The 17,580-nt window shown below is 44.0% G+C and overlaps 1 protein-coding gene across 1 annotated transcript in view; it reads left to right on the plus strand.

Moving 5' to 3' along the window:
• The window catches only part of PIK3C2G (phosphatidylinositol-4-phosphate 3-kinase catalytic subunit type 2 gamma), a 2,201,800-nt gene that overhangs the window by 234,518 nt on the left and 1,949,702 nt on the right, over positions 1–17,580 (plus strand). The window contains exon 4 of the mRNA XM_078674033.1: positions 187–344. Within this exon, the coding sequence (XP_078530159.1) occupies positions 187–344 (158 nt within the window). The remainder of the gene's footprint in view (positions 1–186; positions 345–17,580) is intronic.

The following is a 17,580-nucleotide window of genomic DNA, read 5'->3' on the forward strand; positions in this document are numbered from 1 at the left end:
TTATATTTACAATATTTAAAGTAGATATGTAATTAACACGTATGCTCTACATTTCCAAATGTGGTCATCCTGTGAACACTTTACTGTGTATTTGCTTTAGGGATTATTTTATTTGGGTGCTTAGGTTTTTTGTATTTCCTGCAAAACCTTACCAGTAAAATATGAATTTTACTTTATTCTTTCTAGAATTCGAGATGACCATCTTTGTTCTAATCCAAATTACAACTCTGGAAAGATATGGAGTATTACCACCACAGTGTCAGATCGGCTTCAGTGTAATACAAGCTTTAGAGTACTTGTACACCTAGGCGGTATGCACCAGCCTCTAATGCTAACGCCAAAGGGTAAGTGTTCATTGCATTAAACTGACCCTATAATGGAAGGTTAACAACAGTATTCTAACCTCGTACTTTAGGTATTGTTGATATTGTTGACGAGAATTATTGCACTTTAAATATCCCCCAAAAAGAGAAGACGAGAGCTTCAGATAACTTCATTGTATTATTTAACCCCGTTCCTCTCTTAAATGACGTTTACATCATTGTTATTACACTTTGCTATTGATTTATGTTTTATACTTTCTTACCTCAGTCTTAATATCTATTAGGAAACTTAAAGTTTTCTTAGAGCAACAGAAAAATACTTACAATACTGAGAAATAGCAAACTTGAGCTATGAACCACTTAGTAAAACACATTATAATTATTATTATTAGCTTTATTGTTATTACGGTAATTGATATTATTAAGGTTATACACCAAAGTCAAATTTTTATGCACAATTTTTAAAAGCAGTCCTGCAATGCAGGGCTGCTTTTAAACTGACCTCGGGCATCAACAGGGCACACATGGAATGACAGAGACCTGGTTTAACGACTCCTCCGCACCCGACATCACCATAGCCATGGCTACAAGATCACTTGCAGAGACTGCAACAAAGGATTCGGAGGAGGGATCGCCATCGTCCATAAGAACAGCATCAGGGTCTTGACTAGCACCTTCGACGGCCTCAGCACAGCCGAACACATGCATTTCATGATCCACGTAGACCCTAATTCCACCCTCAAAGGCACCCTTGTCTTCCGCCCCCCCAGGACCCCGCCCCCAGTTCAGTGACACCATCGCCGACTTGATCAGCACGCACGCCCTGAGCTCCACCGACTACATCCTCCTTGGAGACCTGAACTTTCAACTTGAGAACAACAACAACTCCACAACCCTGATCGATAACCTCGCCAACCTCAGACTGAAGCAACTCGTCACAATGCCCACCCACTCCGCCGGCCACACGCTCAGCCCAGTCTTCTCCTCAAGCCCTAACATCTCCAACAGCCACACCACTGAACTCCTCTGAGCCGACCACCGCTGCATCCACTTCGCCTTCCAGAAACCCACCACACACTACCGCATCCAACAGATCCCCCGCCGCTGCTGGAGCAAAATCACCGAAGACCAACTACACACAAACTTCGCTCTCACCCACCCACCGAACCCTCCGACACCAACGATGCTGCCCACAGCCTCAGACGCTGGATCGGAGACTGCGCCAACACCCTCGCCCCGCTGAAGAAACCCCACCACAAAGACACCAGCAAGAGAGCCAGCTGGTTCACCCCAGAACTCCTAGCATCCAAGCAAGCCTGCCGGAAACTAGAGAAGAAATGGCATAGTGAACAAACTCCGGACAGCCACGCAACACACAAGGACACCATCCGCAACCACCAACACCTCATCAGGGCGGCCAAGAGGACCTCCTTCAAAGACCGCATCAACAACAATGCACACAATAGCAAGGAGCTCTTCAACATCATGAAGGAACTCTCCAACCCGAGCTCCAACACCAATGACATCCCGTCGTTGCAAGCCCTGTGCGACTCCCTCGCCGCCTTCTACCACCGCAAGATAGCACTCGACAGCTTCAACACCCAGACTGCCCCAACAGACAGCAACACAACAGACCCTCCCTACACCATCGACCACGACACCCTGCTAGCCTGGGCCAGTGTGAGGATCGATGACACCATCAAGACCATGCGCTCAATCCACTCCGGCTCTCTGTCAGACCCATTCCTGCACCACATCTTCAACAGAGCAAGCAGCTCCATCGCACCCCACCTGCGCAACGCCATCAATCTTTCCATCAAGATGCGACCTTCCCAGAGATATGGAAACACGCAGAGATCAATGCTCTACTCATAAACCTAAGGCAGACCCAAGAGACCGTTATAAAAAGAGAGAGGGGCCCCTTCTATCACCCAGTGGGACTGGGGCACTGTCACAGTGTAAAGTAGCAAGATCCCAATGGGTACATTATTTGAAAAGAATTATCACACACTTGATAAGACTCAAGATATCATTCACTCCTTTCACTCACCAACAACATACTATGGTCCCTATACCTAAATATACCTCAAAGACCACTGAATTCCATTGATTGCAATTTATTTGGTTACAAATTCATTTAAAATTTTTCATAAAAAATTACCATATAATGGTATATTTCCTCGTTTAAACAGGAAACAGTCGTAGATGGCAAAGCGCCTTAAAAAACATAAATTAAATTCAGCAACCAAAATTTACAATATGTACATGCTACATTTCAACTGGTCTTTAAGGGAGAAGTTTATACTATCAACACTACAACCCATATAAATGTAACAAAATATTTTGATGTGCACATTCTAGAATTCAACTGGTCTTTACGAGTGAAGTTTATACTGTCACCACTACTCCACATATAAGTTTACCAGCAAAGTCGTTGATATACACCAAGTATTGTTTCCCTAACTGTTAGAACAAAAATGAGAGCCTTTTTAACAGTTAACCAAAGGTTCATATACACATATTCTTCTATATGAATTTTATCTATTTGTGTATATCCTTGTATTGGTACATCCTAACTTACATATCCTGCCTCACATATGCTCATCCATACAGTACAAATACCTTTTGTCTCCAATCATACCATTCACAGGTACTAGGGGCACTATGTACCTTCATTATACTCATCGTATTTCGATATCTCTGCTCACCTTCTGTTTGTAGGGTAACCTATTGTGTGGACACCACGGCTACTGTCGCCTGGTTAGGTCTGGTTCTGTGCCTGGGATTATATTAGAAAATCTTAGTTATCGGTGGATGCTAGGAGAGTAATATAAGAGGATCATAAGCATCAAGCTCTCCTATTTGTATTACCATTACATGTACTGATTAATAAACATCTCACCTTTGTGGACTGATCGTGGGTGTTATCTCCACTATTTTATTTTTCCTATCCGCTAGTTTTGTTGGTGCAGTTTCACCTATAATGGAATATAATGTATATCTTACTATTTTTCTGTCCCCATTTTACTGCATGTTTGGAAGAAAGCGTAATAGCTATGCGCATAGGAAAACAGGGATAGGAGGACTGACAAATACCTCAATCTGAGAAAGCAGTAGGCATCCTTCTTTTAAAATGCTGTTTAATTCCTCCTATTGAATTTCCGGTTATGGCCCAAGATTGGTAGGAGCTAGAGTAAACTTCAATATGCTTCGTATCTGTAAGAAGATAAATGGCCACAAAATATTGTATTTATTTGTCGTGCCTTAGTTTCTTTTATCTATACTTACTTTCTTCTACATTTAAAAAAAAGGTTAGACTACCTAGTTTAATTGGATGCACAGGAATGCGCTAGGAATTAAAACGCCATTTCTGACGGCACTGTCGTGCACTTATATAAGCATATGCCATGAAAATCGGCGATAGATCATCTATGATCGTGCTCAACATGAGTGTCCCTAAGCACTGGTGTGCCTATGTAGCGTTAATATGCTCAGACTGACTTTTGCTCTGTGTCATTTAACTCGGCACAAAGGGCCAAGACGATATGTTAGAGCATACTTGTTAAGGTAGTCCCCAGTGTTGTTAATATCGGAGACAGCCCATTACATATATTTGAACATCAAAATCTGGCCGCTATTTACTCGAGGCCATATATTTCAGCAGTTAAGAACTACGGCAATAACAGGTAGTTTAAGTGCAAATACCGCCTGCAGTTGTCTTTGGAGATATTACTGGCTTGCATGGTAGGCTAACGCGGCAAAAAGAGCTCAATAGGATTCTCCTTCTTTAGTTGGGAAACTAGCCGGTCCCCCATCTGTTCGTATATATGTATATTTTGATCTAAGAGAATTATCGCCTATAGCGCGGTCGGGGTTGGTGTTCTTACCTTGTTTCAGTATTTAGATAGAGCGTAGAGTAGTGGTGACAGTATAAACTTCACTTGTGAAGACCAGTTGAATTCTAGCATATGCACATCAAAATATTTTGTTACATTTATATGGGTTGTAGTGTTGATAGTATAAACTTCTCCCTTAAAGACCAGTTGAAATGTAGCATGTACATATTGTAAATTTTGGTTGCTGAATTTAATTAATGTTTTTATAGGCGCTTTGCCATCTACGACTGTTTCCTGTTTAAACGAGAGTGAAATAATTTTTGGTCTTGAAAAAGATGGAATAAAATGAGAACCCATCGAAACGCGTCGACACACACTAAGTAGTACACAACCCCTCTGCATCGCACTACTTGAACGGCTAAACTATATGGAAATGTTGTCAAGTATTGTTTGAATTATATAGCAATATAGGGGATGTGTATATCACTAAGACCAAGTGAATAGGTCTGGTACAACACTTTTGTTTATAAATTCTCTCGTATATGTTTGCATTTATGTGTGAATATTGTTTTTTCATATTGTTTTTAATTGTGTGATGGCATATACCATTATATGGTAATTTTTAATGAAAATTTTTAAATGAATTTGTAACCAAATAAATTGCAATCAATGGAATTCAGTGGTCTTTGAGGTATATTTAGGTATAGGGACCATAGTATGTTATAGGTGAGTGAAAGGAGTGAATGATATCTTGAGTCTTATCAAGTGTGTGATAATTCTCTTCAAATAATCTACCCATTGGGATCTTGCTACTTTACACTGAGACCCAAGAGACCTCAGAATGTCTGGCCCATCTCTCTGCTCCCCTTCCCGGCCAAGGTCATTGAGAGAACCGTCAACAGACCGCTAACCCGATACCTCGAAGAAAACAGAATCCTGGACACTTCCCAGTCAGGGTTCCGCAGCAACAACAGCACCGAGACTGCCCTCATCGCCGCCACCGACGACATCAGGACCGTGTTGGACAACGGCGAGACCGCAGCACTCATCCTCCTAGACCTCTCCGCCGCCTTCGACACCGTCTGCCACCGCGCACGCCTCCATGCCACAGGGATCCGAGACAAAGCTCTGGATTGAACCACCTCCTTCCTCTCCGGCAGAACCCAGAGCATCCGCCTCCCCACATTCCGTTCCAAAGCCTCCAAGATCATCTGCGGCGGACCCCAGGGATCTTCCCTCAGCCCGGCGCTGTTCAACATTTACATGGCCCCGCTCGCACACGTAGCCCGACAGCACGACTTCCACATAATCTCCTACTCCAACGACACTCAGCTGATCTCTCCCTCACCAAGGACCCCATCACCGCCAAAGCCAACCTCCACGAAGGAATGAAGGCTGTCGCCGACTGGATGAAGACCAGCCGTCTGAAGCTGAACTCGGACAAGACGGAGGTCCTCATCCTCGGCTCCAACCCTTCAGCCTGGGACGACTCTTGATGCCCGACGGCACTGGGGGCAGCCCGACGCCCACCGACCACGCACGCAACCTGGGAATCATCCTCGACTAACACTCTCAATGCCGTCTCCTCCTCCTGCTTCAACACCCTCTGCATGCTCCGCAAGATCTACAGATGGATCCCGACAGGTACAAGAAAGACAGTCACCCAGGCCCTCGTCAGCAGCAGACTCGACTACGAAAATGCCCTCTACGCGGGAGCCCCAACCAAGTTCATCAAACGACTACAACGCATCCAAAACACCTCGGCACGACTGATCCTCGACGTATCACGCCACGGCCACATCAACCCCACTTAAGAAACCTGCACTGGCTCCCCATCGACAAGAGGATGTCCTTCAAGCTCCTCACCCACGCACACAAGGCACTCCACAAGATTGGCCCAGCCTACCTTAACAGACGGCTCTCCTTCTACATCCCCAACCGCCAGCTACGCTCCACCAACCTCTCACTCGCCACCGTCGGGTGCATTGGAAGAACAACCTCCGATGGGAGAGCCTTCTCCCACCTCGCCGCCAAGACATGGAACACCCTTCCACTGAGCCTACGACAGACCCAAGACCTGCTGACCTTCAGGAGGATACTCAAAACCTGGCTGTTTGATCAGTAGCTCCCCCCCAGCGCCTTGAAAACCTCGCGGGTATGTAGTGCACTTTACAAATGATTTATTGATTGATTGATTGGCATTGCACAAAGGGCGGCTGGCCTCTAAACTGCCATACCCTATTATATACTAGTGACTTAAGGTCGTTTTGATCCCCTCTGCCCTATTATGTACCATGGTCCTATTGGGGAGGGCCTGCCAATCATAGGGGTACCCTAACCCATAGTGTACCCTAGTGTATGTAGGTGCTTTCTCTGTATTATTAGCATATCACTGGCTCTGGGCCTGGTTAGGCAAAGCCCAGGGAGGGTCAAAGTCCGTTACCACCAGTACCAGTCAGCAAAACATCTGGGGGTGCCCAGGGCACAGGATGACTGAATACTTAAGACACAATACGCAATACGAATTGAACACCACTTTATAGAAAAAAGAAATATTATTATCTTTAAAATGGCACCAAAATGACAAAAATCCAATGTAGGGAACTGGCGATAAGAATTTTTAAAGATTTAGCGCCATATAGCACATAGAAACCTATAGCGCCTATTGGGACATCTGGTCGCGCTAGACCGGGACAAAGTCAAAGTTTCAGGCCAACCATGATGTAGCCCTGCACAGCTACTCCCCCGTGGTAGGTCTTGGTCAAAGTTTTTACCTTCGGTCTTAAAAACCTTTTGGGAGCTTTTCTTCCCATGGTCCTTCTAAGCCCTCACTTTGTCCAGATTCGGTTAGGGTTCGCTGGATTGCCTTGCGTCAAGCTCCCGGTCAAACCTATGAAAGTCAGGCCTTCTGAGCTTTCCAGCGGGATAAACCAGAGAACCAGGCCGGCTCGCGGTTGAAGGTTATGTTATGTTATGTTATGTTATGTTATGTTATGTTATGTTATATTGGTATTTATAGCGCGCACAACTACTCATGAGTATCCTGGCGCGAAGCAATAGTACACATGTGGCGAGAGAAATGCATTAATAGGCCTGGCCGAAGAGGTGGGTTTTGAGAAGCTTTTTAAAACATTTTATCTCTTGAGTGTGGCGTAGGACTGTAGGAAGAGTATTCCAAAGAATGGCTGCTTTTACCGCAAACGATTGGCCGCCCAACCTGACGCGACGGAAGTGGGGAATTACCATCAAGCGTTGGGACGCCGATCTTAAGGGACATCGGGGGGATATAGAAGGCCACTCTCTTCCTAATGTAGGAGGGGCCTGAGTCATGCAGGGCTCTATGAGATAAGACCAGGGCCTTGAATTGAATCCTCTGTGTCACTGGAAGCCAGTGCAGTGAGGACAATTGCGCTCTTATGCTGGTACGGTTAGAGATGCCAAGAAGGAGTCACGCCGCAGCATTCTGGATAAGTTGTAACTTATTAACCAGGAATGCTGGTATGCCCAGATAGAGTGCGTTGGCATAGTCCAGGCGAGACAAGATAAGTGCTCGGGCAACCATCTCCTTGGCCTGTTGAGGAAGCAGGGGAAAAAAATGGCCCAAGGACTTAAGGGTCCCAAAGCAGATGCCCGAGAGTCGCTTTATGTTTTCTGAAAACCTTAGATCTTCCCCAAACCAGATGCCTAGATTCTTGGCTAGGCCACCTTCCGAGAGGGGGCGGGGAAAGTCCGTGGGCCACAGTGCTTCTGTGAACTGAGCGGGGAATTTGCCATATAGGATGATTTCCGACTTTCCCTCATTACATATAAGTTTGGCCTGGGCAAGCCAGGTGAATACGGTTGCCAGGCATTTTTTTGCTGCATCAACTTCTAAGTTCGAGTTTTCCCAGGTAAATAGCAGCTGGGTGTCGTCGGCGTAGGCCATAATCTTAGCACCAAGTGCTTCGCCCAGGAAGATCAGGGGGGCCATGTATATGTTAAAAAGAAGCGGGCTCAGCGTCGAGCCCTGAGGGACCCCTGTCTGAACTTCTCTGGCCAAGGACGAGTAAGGCGGCATCCAGACTTGCTGGGTGCGGGAGCTTAGAAAGGATTCCAGCCATGACCACACGTCCCCAAAGATGCCAATAGATGATAGGCGCGCTAGGAGAAGTTGGTGGGGTTCCGTATCAAAGGCGGCAGAGAGGTCCAATAAAATCAGAGCCGCTCTGCCGCCCCTGTCCAGGCAATCCTTAATAGACTCTGTCACCTCGACCAGACCCGTCTCAGTGCTAAAAGACGATCGGAAGCCAGACTGCGCTGGGTGGAGGGCCTCCGACTCCTCCACAAAAGCATTCAGTTGGCGAAAGACAATCTTCTCGCAAACTTTAGCCAAAGCTGGCAACAATGAAATGGGTCGATAGTTAGCTGTTGTGAGAGGGTATCTTTAGTAATGGAAGGAGCTTAGCTTGCTTCCATTGTCTTGGCACCGTGGCTGATTGCAGCGACCTATTTATCAGGTTTGTGACTTCTGCGCCTATGGTGTCCGCCACTCCTGCCAAAACCCTGGCGGGGCAAGGATCAGAAGGTGAACCCGATTTTAAAGATTTAAGGATGTTCAGAATATCAGGTAGTTCAGCCATGACAAACTGGGATAGGTGCCTGCTATGGGGAGGACAGAATGTGCAGTCAGGAGACAGGAGAAGTGGGGCGGTGAACAGTGCTAGTCCCTCGTCAATAAGTTTAATCTTATTGATGAAGAAGGATGAAAGCTCAATCAATCAATCAATCAAAGACATTTATAGAGCGCACTACTCACCCGTAGGGTCTCAAGGCGCTAGGGGGGGGGTGCCGTTACTGCTCGAACAGCCATGTCTTGAGCTTCTTCCTGAAGGAGAGGTGGTCTTGGGTCAGGCGCAGGTCGGTCGGGAGGGAGTTCCAGGTCTTGGCGGCCAGGTAGGAGAAGGACCTTCCTCCTGTTCTCGCTCTTTGGATGCGAGGGACACCAGTCCGCCGAGACGGGAATGATCTTCTGCTCCGCTCGGGGGGACATGAAACTTTGAACAATGGCAAAGATCTCCTTGCTGTTATTGTCTGCTTTCATGATTCTAGAAGTATAGTACTCACTTTTTGCTTTTTTTACCACGGTATAGTATATTCTCTGAGAATCCCGGAGGTTAGCTTTGGCTAGCGGACTATAGGCCGCCCTCCAGAGTCGTTCAAGCTTCTTACAGTTCCGCTTCAGGTCATTTAACAGAGGTGAATACCATGGTTGGGAGGGCACCTCACGTTGATTTAGTCTTGCCACAGGTTTGCAAGTGGCTTCTACCCCATTGCTAATCCATGTGTTAAATTGGTCAACGAGACCTTCCAGATCATGTGCTGGGCCTATCTGCCGGTGGGATAAGGCCTCGACAAGTCCTGAGATGCTAATTTTCCGGGCAAGGGCCCCAGAGGTAAGAGGAGATTGGCGAACCGGCTTGGCCATGGCCCAAGAGAACATAATCACGGCATGGTCAGACCAGGATACTGGCCAGGGATCGCTCATGTCTAATGAAAAATTGGAGCACACCAGATCTAACGTGTGACCTTGTGAGTGGGTGGGTTGAATAACCCACTGGGTCAGTTGGGTTATATTCAAGAGATCTACAAAGGCCAGAGTGTCTGGGTCCCTGGGGGAATCTAAATGGATGTTAAAGTCTCCCAGAAGGAGAAATTTTGGGAAGCGGAGAACTCGTTCTGCCAGTGACTCGCCCAAGGAATTTAAAAATAATCCAATCGGCCCAGGTGGTCGATAGATCAGCGTTCCCCCTAACGTGAAGTGGGGCGTCAGCATAAAGGAGAAATCCAGCGCTTCTCCCTCCTGGATGCAAGTGGATTTTTCGCAGACAAAAGCCCATGATTCCCTAAACTCCACAGCCGTGCCTCCACCTCTGCCCGAGCAACGATCAGCTCGAGCTAGGTGATAGACGCGGGGGACTGCCAGCTCAACCACCGGAGCGCAAGACTCCCTGAGCCAGGTTTCTGTAATAAACAGAACATCGATATTATGGTCCGTTATAAGCTCATAAACGTTACCGGCATGTTTCACCATCGAGCGTGCATTAATCATGGCAGCCCGAATGGTCGGCGTATACAATTCCTTTAAGGGAGGATCCGACTGCAGAGAAGGGATGTAGAAATTACAGTCCGGGCAAGCCCAGACATTTTCTGATGCCAAGTTACAGCGTTTCAGCTCAGTATGCGAGCCCGGGTTTAAGGACAGTAGGGCAGCTCGACTGTAAGGGCGCAGAGTGGGATGACATTGGGCGGAATTGGCAGCATTTATGGCCCTTGGCCCGGTCCTGGCGCGGACGGGCGCAGACGGGCTTGCCTTAGGCGCGCCCGCTGCGCTCGTCCACTGCGCGTCCGACCCGCTGCGCTCGTTCGCTGCGCGTCCGGCCCAGCGTGGCTCTAAATAGTCGCGGCTGGTGCCTGGAGCGCTAACCCCGCCGGAACAGGAATACCGGAAGTGGTGCAAGGTGAGGTCTTCCCTCCGCAGCAATCGGCAAAGCCGTGGCGGACCGGGGAAGCCTCAAGTAAGTGAGTGAGCCAGATAAGTGCAGCACAGGATAAAAATGTATTCCCTCTAGTTAAAAAACCTCAATCGTTTTTTAAAATCAGTCTTGTAGATACATTTGTGCAAAATGACAGCAGAGTCCATAAGGTGGGTGGCTTGACCCTCAAGATTGTTCCCGGTCACCTTTTCTACGTTCTGACTTAGAAACATTTACAGAGCTTTTTCTCCTGGGGTCCCTTCATAGAACATCAAGGGAGCCCGGGAGAAAAAGGCCGCAATCTGAGAGGGTTTGCCGGCTTGGGGGTCGACCAACTCCTGGTGTACTCTGGAAGTTGGACCTCCGTAGCTTTTCACCGGGACAAACCTGAGGGGCAGTCTGGCTAGTGGCCCACTTATCGAGTCGGTCCACTGATGGAGCTTTTTTCCAAAGTTGCTTCAAACTTCTTCAAACTTCTGAAGCTTCTTCGCGAAGTCCCAAAGTGCCCAAAACTTACTCCAAGGGTCTGGAAGCTCCAAGGTCACCTTTAAAAGTTTGGGACTTTAATTCCCACAATCCACATGGACAAAACCTTTACAAATCCACTGGAAGTGGTCCAGACTGGGGATTCTTGGTAGCGATAATCCATGTGAACTCTGTTAACCTGTAGCTTGCAGGTAGTCCACTCTTTAGTTCCTTTGAAGCAAGTTAGGTGCCCAGTGCTGTAGTTTCAGATGGTGCTGTAGGCACAGTCAGTCAAGTGGAGGGCCTGGTTGGTGCAAATCAAACTTCAGCATGGACCCTTCTTCTTCCTCTAGTTTCAAACAGCAGATCTGATAGACACTGCTCCTCTAAGACACTTATTCAGTGTCCTCTGGGGTCACACAGGAGGGAACTCCTGTCCACTGAGGTGCAGGATGACACCCCAGAGCGTAACCATTCCCTCCAAAGTGTGGCACTATGGTCTCCCAGAAAGTGCTATTTGTCCAAAATTCAATATGGCTGAAGTTCCTGCTGAGAGGCAAGAGCTAGCTAAACCAACCTTCATGATGGCTCATCTCCATATTCTTCCTCCCCCTGGCATCTGCACATTCTGTCCTTAAGCCTGCCATCTAACTGGGTTCAAATGGTGGGGTGTAGATGAAACTGGCTTCTCCTGCCTGTCTCCTCCAATTGAAGATTATTGTTTATGACCCCTACCCCTGGCTCTGGCATTCCTTTGTAGCAGAACCCGTTCCTCTCAGAATGCCTCTTTCATCCCTGGGGCTATTTATTACCTCTTCATAGCAACCTGGCTAATCCACTTAATTCTGACCAATCAGAACAAATCACTGGAAGGCTAAATTTTAGCTTACAGACAAAGTCTTATAACTTCTTGACTGTACATTTTAGGATAAATTCAACAATTGTATAGTTTTGGATTTATCAATATCATTCTCAAGTCCTTGAATGATATTTTTGGGATTCTCCTGGCAGGAATTATTAATGAATAACTTCTTGCAATGTTAACCTATGTGGCTGGAGACCTGCACTAGAGAAAATGACTTGGGCAATTTTTCCAACACCAGGGCTTCTAAAACATCTTTTATAAGGACCCTGCCTATGTCTACAGAATATAGGCAGGGTCACCTGGAACACCAAGGGCAGACTTTAGGGGGTCTGAATATGTAAAAATATGTTTTTAAAAATGCAGATTCTCCCTCCACAGTGCCTCTAGCACTACATCGATTTTGGGAATCACTTTACTACAAATATTATTATTATTAAACTATTTACTATTAAGCGACATAGAGGAGCTGGGCCAAGTTGACTAGCTTACAATAGTAAGCTATATAGTAAGAAAATACATTACTACAAGTAAGAGAATACCTGCATTTGACAACAATCAGATAGGTAATTGGTAATCAATATAATTGTGGCAGATGTACCGATATTGCAAGAGGAGTACTCAGTGCACTTTTGGAGGACAGGGCCGTAGCTATCATTGGTGCACCAGTTGCAGTGTTTCAGGGATGTAAGATCCAAAATATAGCTATACACCTGAGTTCTCGAGATGGTAGGGGCTTTTCCTTACATGCATAAGGGCTCATTGCGACACTTCTGTTCAGAAAAAAATATAAGAAGGATGCAATGGAACCGATAAGGGCATTAGACCATCCAAAGTGAGGGGATGGTTATAATTGGGTGATTGAGGGAGCCAAAGCGTGCATGTTAGATTGATTAGAGGCACACCTGTGGTATTAATAAGAACAGTTGTTTATTTAGGACCAAGTCTGTCCTGCCTTGCCTCAGTATATTTGAAACTGCACTTCTCTAATGTAGTTTTGCAAACATTTAAAAACATGGCTCTTCTAAAGGTAGTGTCTTCAGGAGCTCCTTGCAGTGCTTAGTGCCGGGAAACCCGATGGGTAGATGTGTGCTTCACAAATGTCAAAATTAAATAATAAATAAGTAACAAAATATACATTGAGAAAATGTCAAATGTTGCCTGTTTGAGTGACCCATAAGCATGCAGGTGCTTGGGCTCGCACATCCGTTCCTGGATTCTCGAGTCAAGGCAGGAGGACATGAATTGATTGGCCACTGTCTTACAACAGGAAACATTTTTCTTTTTGCTGCTGTAACCTTTTCTGTGAGAGATTATACAGCTTTTTTGGTACTAGGAATGGCATTGGAGCTAGATCTTTGGCAAATGTTCCAGATTCTCGGAGAACCTGGGAAATATTTACTGTAATGGTTTTTGTTTTCCGAAAAGTAGCATTTTGTGCTAATCTTGACTAGGAATGCCAAAATGCTTCCTGAGGGAGAGGTTTTATCTGCTTGCTTGTTTGGTACATAGTGACATCTGGATGTCTGTCTGTCTAAGACCGGTAGGTATTTTCAAAAACACAATATTTTTCTGTGTGACTAGACTGCTCCATCGGCTCACATCGGTGGATGCCTTACAATGGGAGTATGTTGTTGAAGCATCACAGAAACTGCTGCATGCCTCAGTGGAATGTTGCTGTGCTTTATGGACATATGCTTTTTAAGAGTCTGAATGCTGTTTCTGTTACCAACAAAGATCAATTCTTTATCCTTGAATCTATTTTGCAAATGTTATTCAATAAAATATTAACATCTATGTCAGGTATTGCAAATCCCTAAATCTAATTTTTATTCATAGCAAAGATTAACAATTCAATTAATTGTGTGTGCTTGGCAGATTGAAATATTGTGGCAACTTGGTGGCAGTCACTAGTGTTCTTGATTCAAGAGTGAAAAAATAAAAGTTAATGCAACAACACACACAAAGAATACCCTGCCCTCATTCATCCATCACGGTTGGTTTCTAACGCTAAAGCAATCGCCCAGCTGAGTTTCTGTTTACCACAGTTTACCACCACAGTTTACCACCGGTCCTTCAGCACAGAGGAACCTGTTTAATAATGGAAGGAGTCTGAATGGCTTTGGTAATAAAGATGAAGTTCCAATTTTTAGGTCTGCTGACTGTCCTCTTCATTGCTTTGATGACTGGCATATAAATCCAAACAAATCCAACTTCATAAAATATGGAGTTCTATATTGTATTCCTCAGCTCACTTTCATTTCAACTGTTCCAGTACATACAGCCTTAGTTTTTCAAGTTAAAAGTTTGTCGTGCCTCAAACAAACCAGCCTTAGATGCTGCGCACTTTAAAATGTGAAAGCCCTTGTCAGACAGGAAGTGAAGCAGCTGATTTCTTTCTAAAATCCATTTAAATGGCTTCCTATAGGGTCTAGAAGTGCTACTTGTGGGACAAAGTAGCATAGGCCATGTAGGACTCTGCTTACAGAGGCTGGTTCCGTATAGCCTCATTAAAACGACGAACTGCTGTTTGATAGACCAGGCAAATGGGGACTGGATGAAGAGATTCACAATAAAGGAGTCTGCATCAACGTCTCACATTGGATACTGCAGGACTCTACTTCATTTTTCTTCTTGACAAACTCTTTTCTTGTGTGTTTAATACATTTTATTAAATTGATGACAATTACAAAGAATAAGCCAAAAACTTAACTTATTAACATTAAAATGTCAAAAAAGGAAGGTAGGCAGGAAAGCAGAGTAGAGAGGTATTTTAATTTTGACAATATCATAGGTGGGGAGGGGGGAGACGGAGCATAATATAAGTCAAACACTGAAGATCGAGTGTCAATATCAACATGAACTACTGAGGAATAAAGAAATTATCAACATTCCCAAACAAGCAATGATGGAAAATAATATAAAGAAAATAAAGCTGAGATACAATAATTGTTGTAGCTGTATTTAGACAATTAGTTACATTATTCCACCAAGACTTTGCTGAGAGTTTAGTGGAACATTTCCAGTTTAGTCTAATTTGCTGAAAGGCTAAAGCTAACATCAGGTCAAATAATCCCTTTTTATGTACAGGTAATCCCAACAGCTCTGATAGACTTCCTATAAATAGAATACAATTTGATAGAGGAGTATGCAAATTAAAGATAATTGAGAGACAAGACCAGATATTCTTCCCAAAGGAGATGCATCAAATCAGCCAAGGGATAATCACACAGCCAGCAAGTCTTATTATTAGTGTGTCTAAAATTATCTATGGATAGTAGAATGAAATATAATCTATGGTATATAAAAAAAAATGGATTGAATGGTGGATGCGGGTATAGGGATCTTCAAATATGTAGCTCAGATTTTATTCCAGAATTCGGTGCTCCAAACACAACCAAAATATGTCTGCCTAGTAAGTTTCAATTTAGATTTGGGGCATTCAGAGGGAGTGGTAAGAAGTTGTTTATAGACTGGAATGCTTTGGGAATACCATTTGAAGGAAGAGTATAAAAACATCTAGAATTATTCCCAGAAGGATTGAGAAGTTATGCCAAAATGAGTGAGGACATTTAAAGGTAGCCTGAAATTGAGGGAAAGAACAAGGAGTCATACCATCGAACATATCATGGACCCAAACAATACCCCTAGATCTCCAGGATTTCCAATAAAGAGGTATATTGTTAATGGCAATGAGATGATTGTACCAAAGAGGAGACTGTAAGAAAAAGTCTCTAGAAGTGATCTTCACCTGGTAATGAGGCATTAATACTGAACAAGTATGTTTGATCAATGGGAGTGAAGTAATATTGACCTTTGTAGTGAAGGCAAGAACTTCCTTTATAGAGAAAGGTGTTAGTAGGGATCGTTCAACAGTGACCCATAAAGGTGTAAAGGGGGAGGAGCAAGTAAGAAGGCATTTAGAAGATAGTCTATGACAGAAAGCCTTGTGATAGAGCCGAAAGTCAGGAAAGTTCTCTTCTCTATTAGATTTATGGTTCCTAAGCTGTGATAAGGAAAATCTGGATTTTTTTAATTATCCCATAACAATTGGGAGAGAACGGAATCAATGTTCTTAAAATAAATAAACAGAATATGAATGGGAATCATAGAAAGGATATATAACAGAAGGGGTGTAATCATAATCATAAGAGAATCAAGAGGGCCTCACCATGAGAGAAAAAGTGGATTCCAGGAAGAAAGGAATTTGGTAATATATGATCCAGTCCTTCCTTCATGTTGGTTTTAACCTAATCCAAAATGGAATTGTTGAACCAAATGCCTAAGTACTTGATTCTAGAACTATTCCATTGGAAATTAGTTGAATCTAAACGACGTTTTAATCAAAATTTGGTAATGGGAAGAATTGCTGTCTTGTCAGAATTGATTTTACAACCTGAACCAAGGGGAAAAATCAGAGATTTTTTGCAATAAAGGAGAAAAGAGGTTTCAGGATTAGATGTAAAAAGCAAAATATCACCTGCAAAAGCAGATAATTTCACATGCTGATCACCATAAAGAAATCCAGACATAGAGGTGTTCTGGTGGATATGAGATAGGAAGGGTGCAAGCGATAATAGAAATAAAAGGGGAGATGAAGCGCACCCTTGATGTACACCACGTTTCAATGGAAAGAGCTGAGAAAGAAGGCCATTAAATGGTACAAAAGCTCCAGATATCGTATATTGTAGAGAGACAAGAGAAATACATTTAGGAGCAAAACCGTGCCAATGAAGAGCTTTTAATAAAAAGGACCAATTTACTCTATCAAAAGCTTTTTCCGCGTGAATAGAAACCGCAGCAAAAGAGTAAGAAATTATTGGAGCCTATCTAAAGCATTAAGTAATAACTGGGACTTATCTGATGTTACTCTACCTTTGTCAAAACCCCACTGGTCTACACCAATTAAATCTGGCAGGAGAGGTTAAAGACGTAGTGCAAGTAATTTGGATATAAAATTACTTGCACTACGGTTATAGGGTGATAATTCTTTCATTACTTAGGATCATGGCTGTCTTTATGAATTAGACATAATGTAGCTTCTAAAAAAGTGCCATCTACCTTGCCAGTAATACAAAAGTATTGTAAAAGATGCAAGAGTTTTGGAAGTAGTAGGTTTGAAAAATGAATATTAAATTCTACCATAAACCCATCTGGGGCTGGAGTTTTATTTCTTTTAAGGAGACTTAAAGATTTAGATAATTCCGGAATCGGTAAAACAGATTCTAGAGAAGAAAAATCAAGATTTGCATGAGAGGGAGGGGAAACGCAGCTAAGCATCAATAGAAGAGACAGAAGTAGGAGATTCCGGAGTGTATAGATTTTTATAGAATTCCATAAATTCATCTAAGATGTCCTGATCTTTGAAAATATGCTTCCCATTCAATGAGTGAATGGAGTCAATCAGTACACGCTCTTTCCAAGATTTGATATAGTGACCAAATGTTTTCCAACTTTATTGCGTCCACCATAGTAACAAGCACTATTACGAAGAAGAATAGATGAGGCATTATGTGTAGCGATTTTATTAAAATATAACTTCATACGAACAAGGCAGAATCAGATGAAAAAGTGTCAAACTG

The sequence above is a fragment of the Lissotriton helveticus genome, chromosome 1_1 (genome assembly GCF_964261635.1).
Source record: "Lissotriton helveticus chromosome 1_1, aLisHel1.1, whole genome shotgun sequence".
NCBI classification, from domain to species: Eukaryota; Metazoa; Chordata; class Amphibia; order Caudata; family Salamandridae; genus Lissotriton; species Lissotriton helveticus.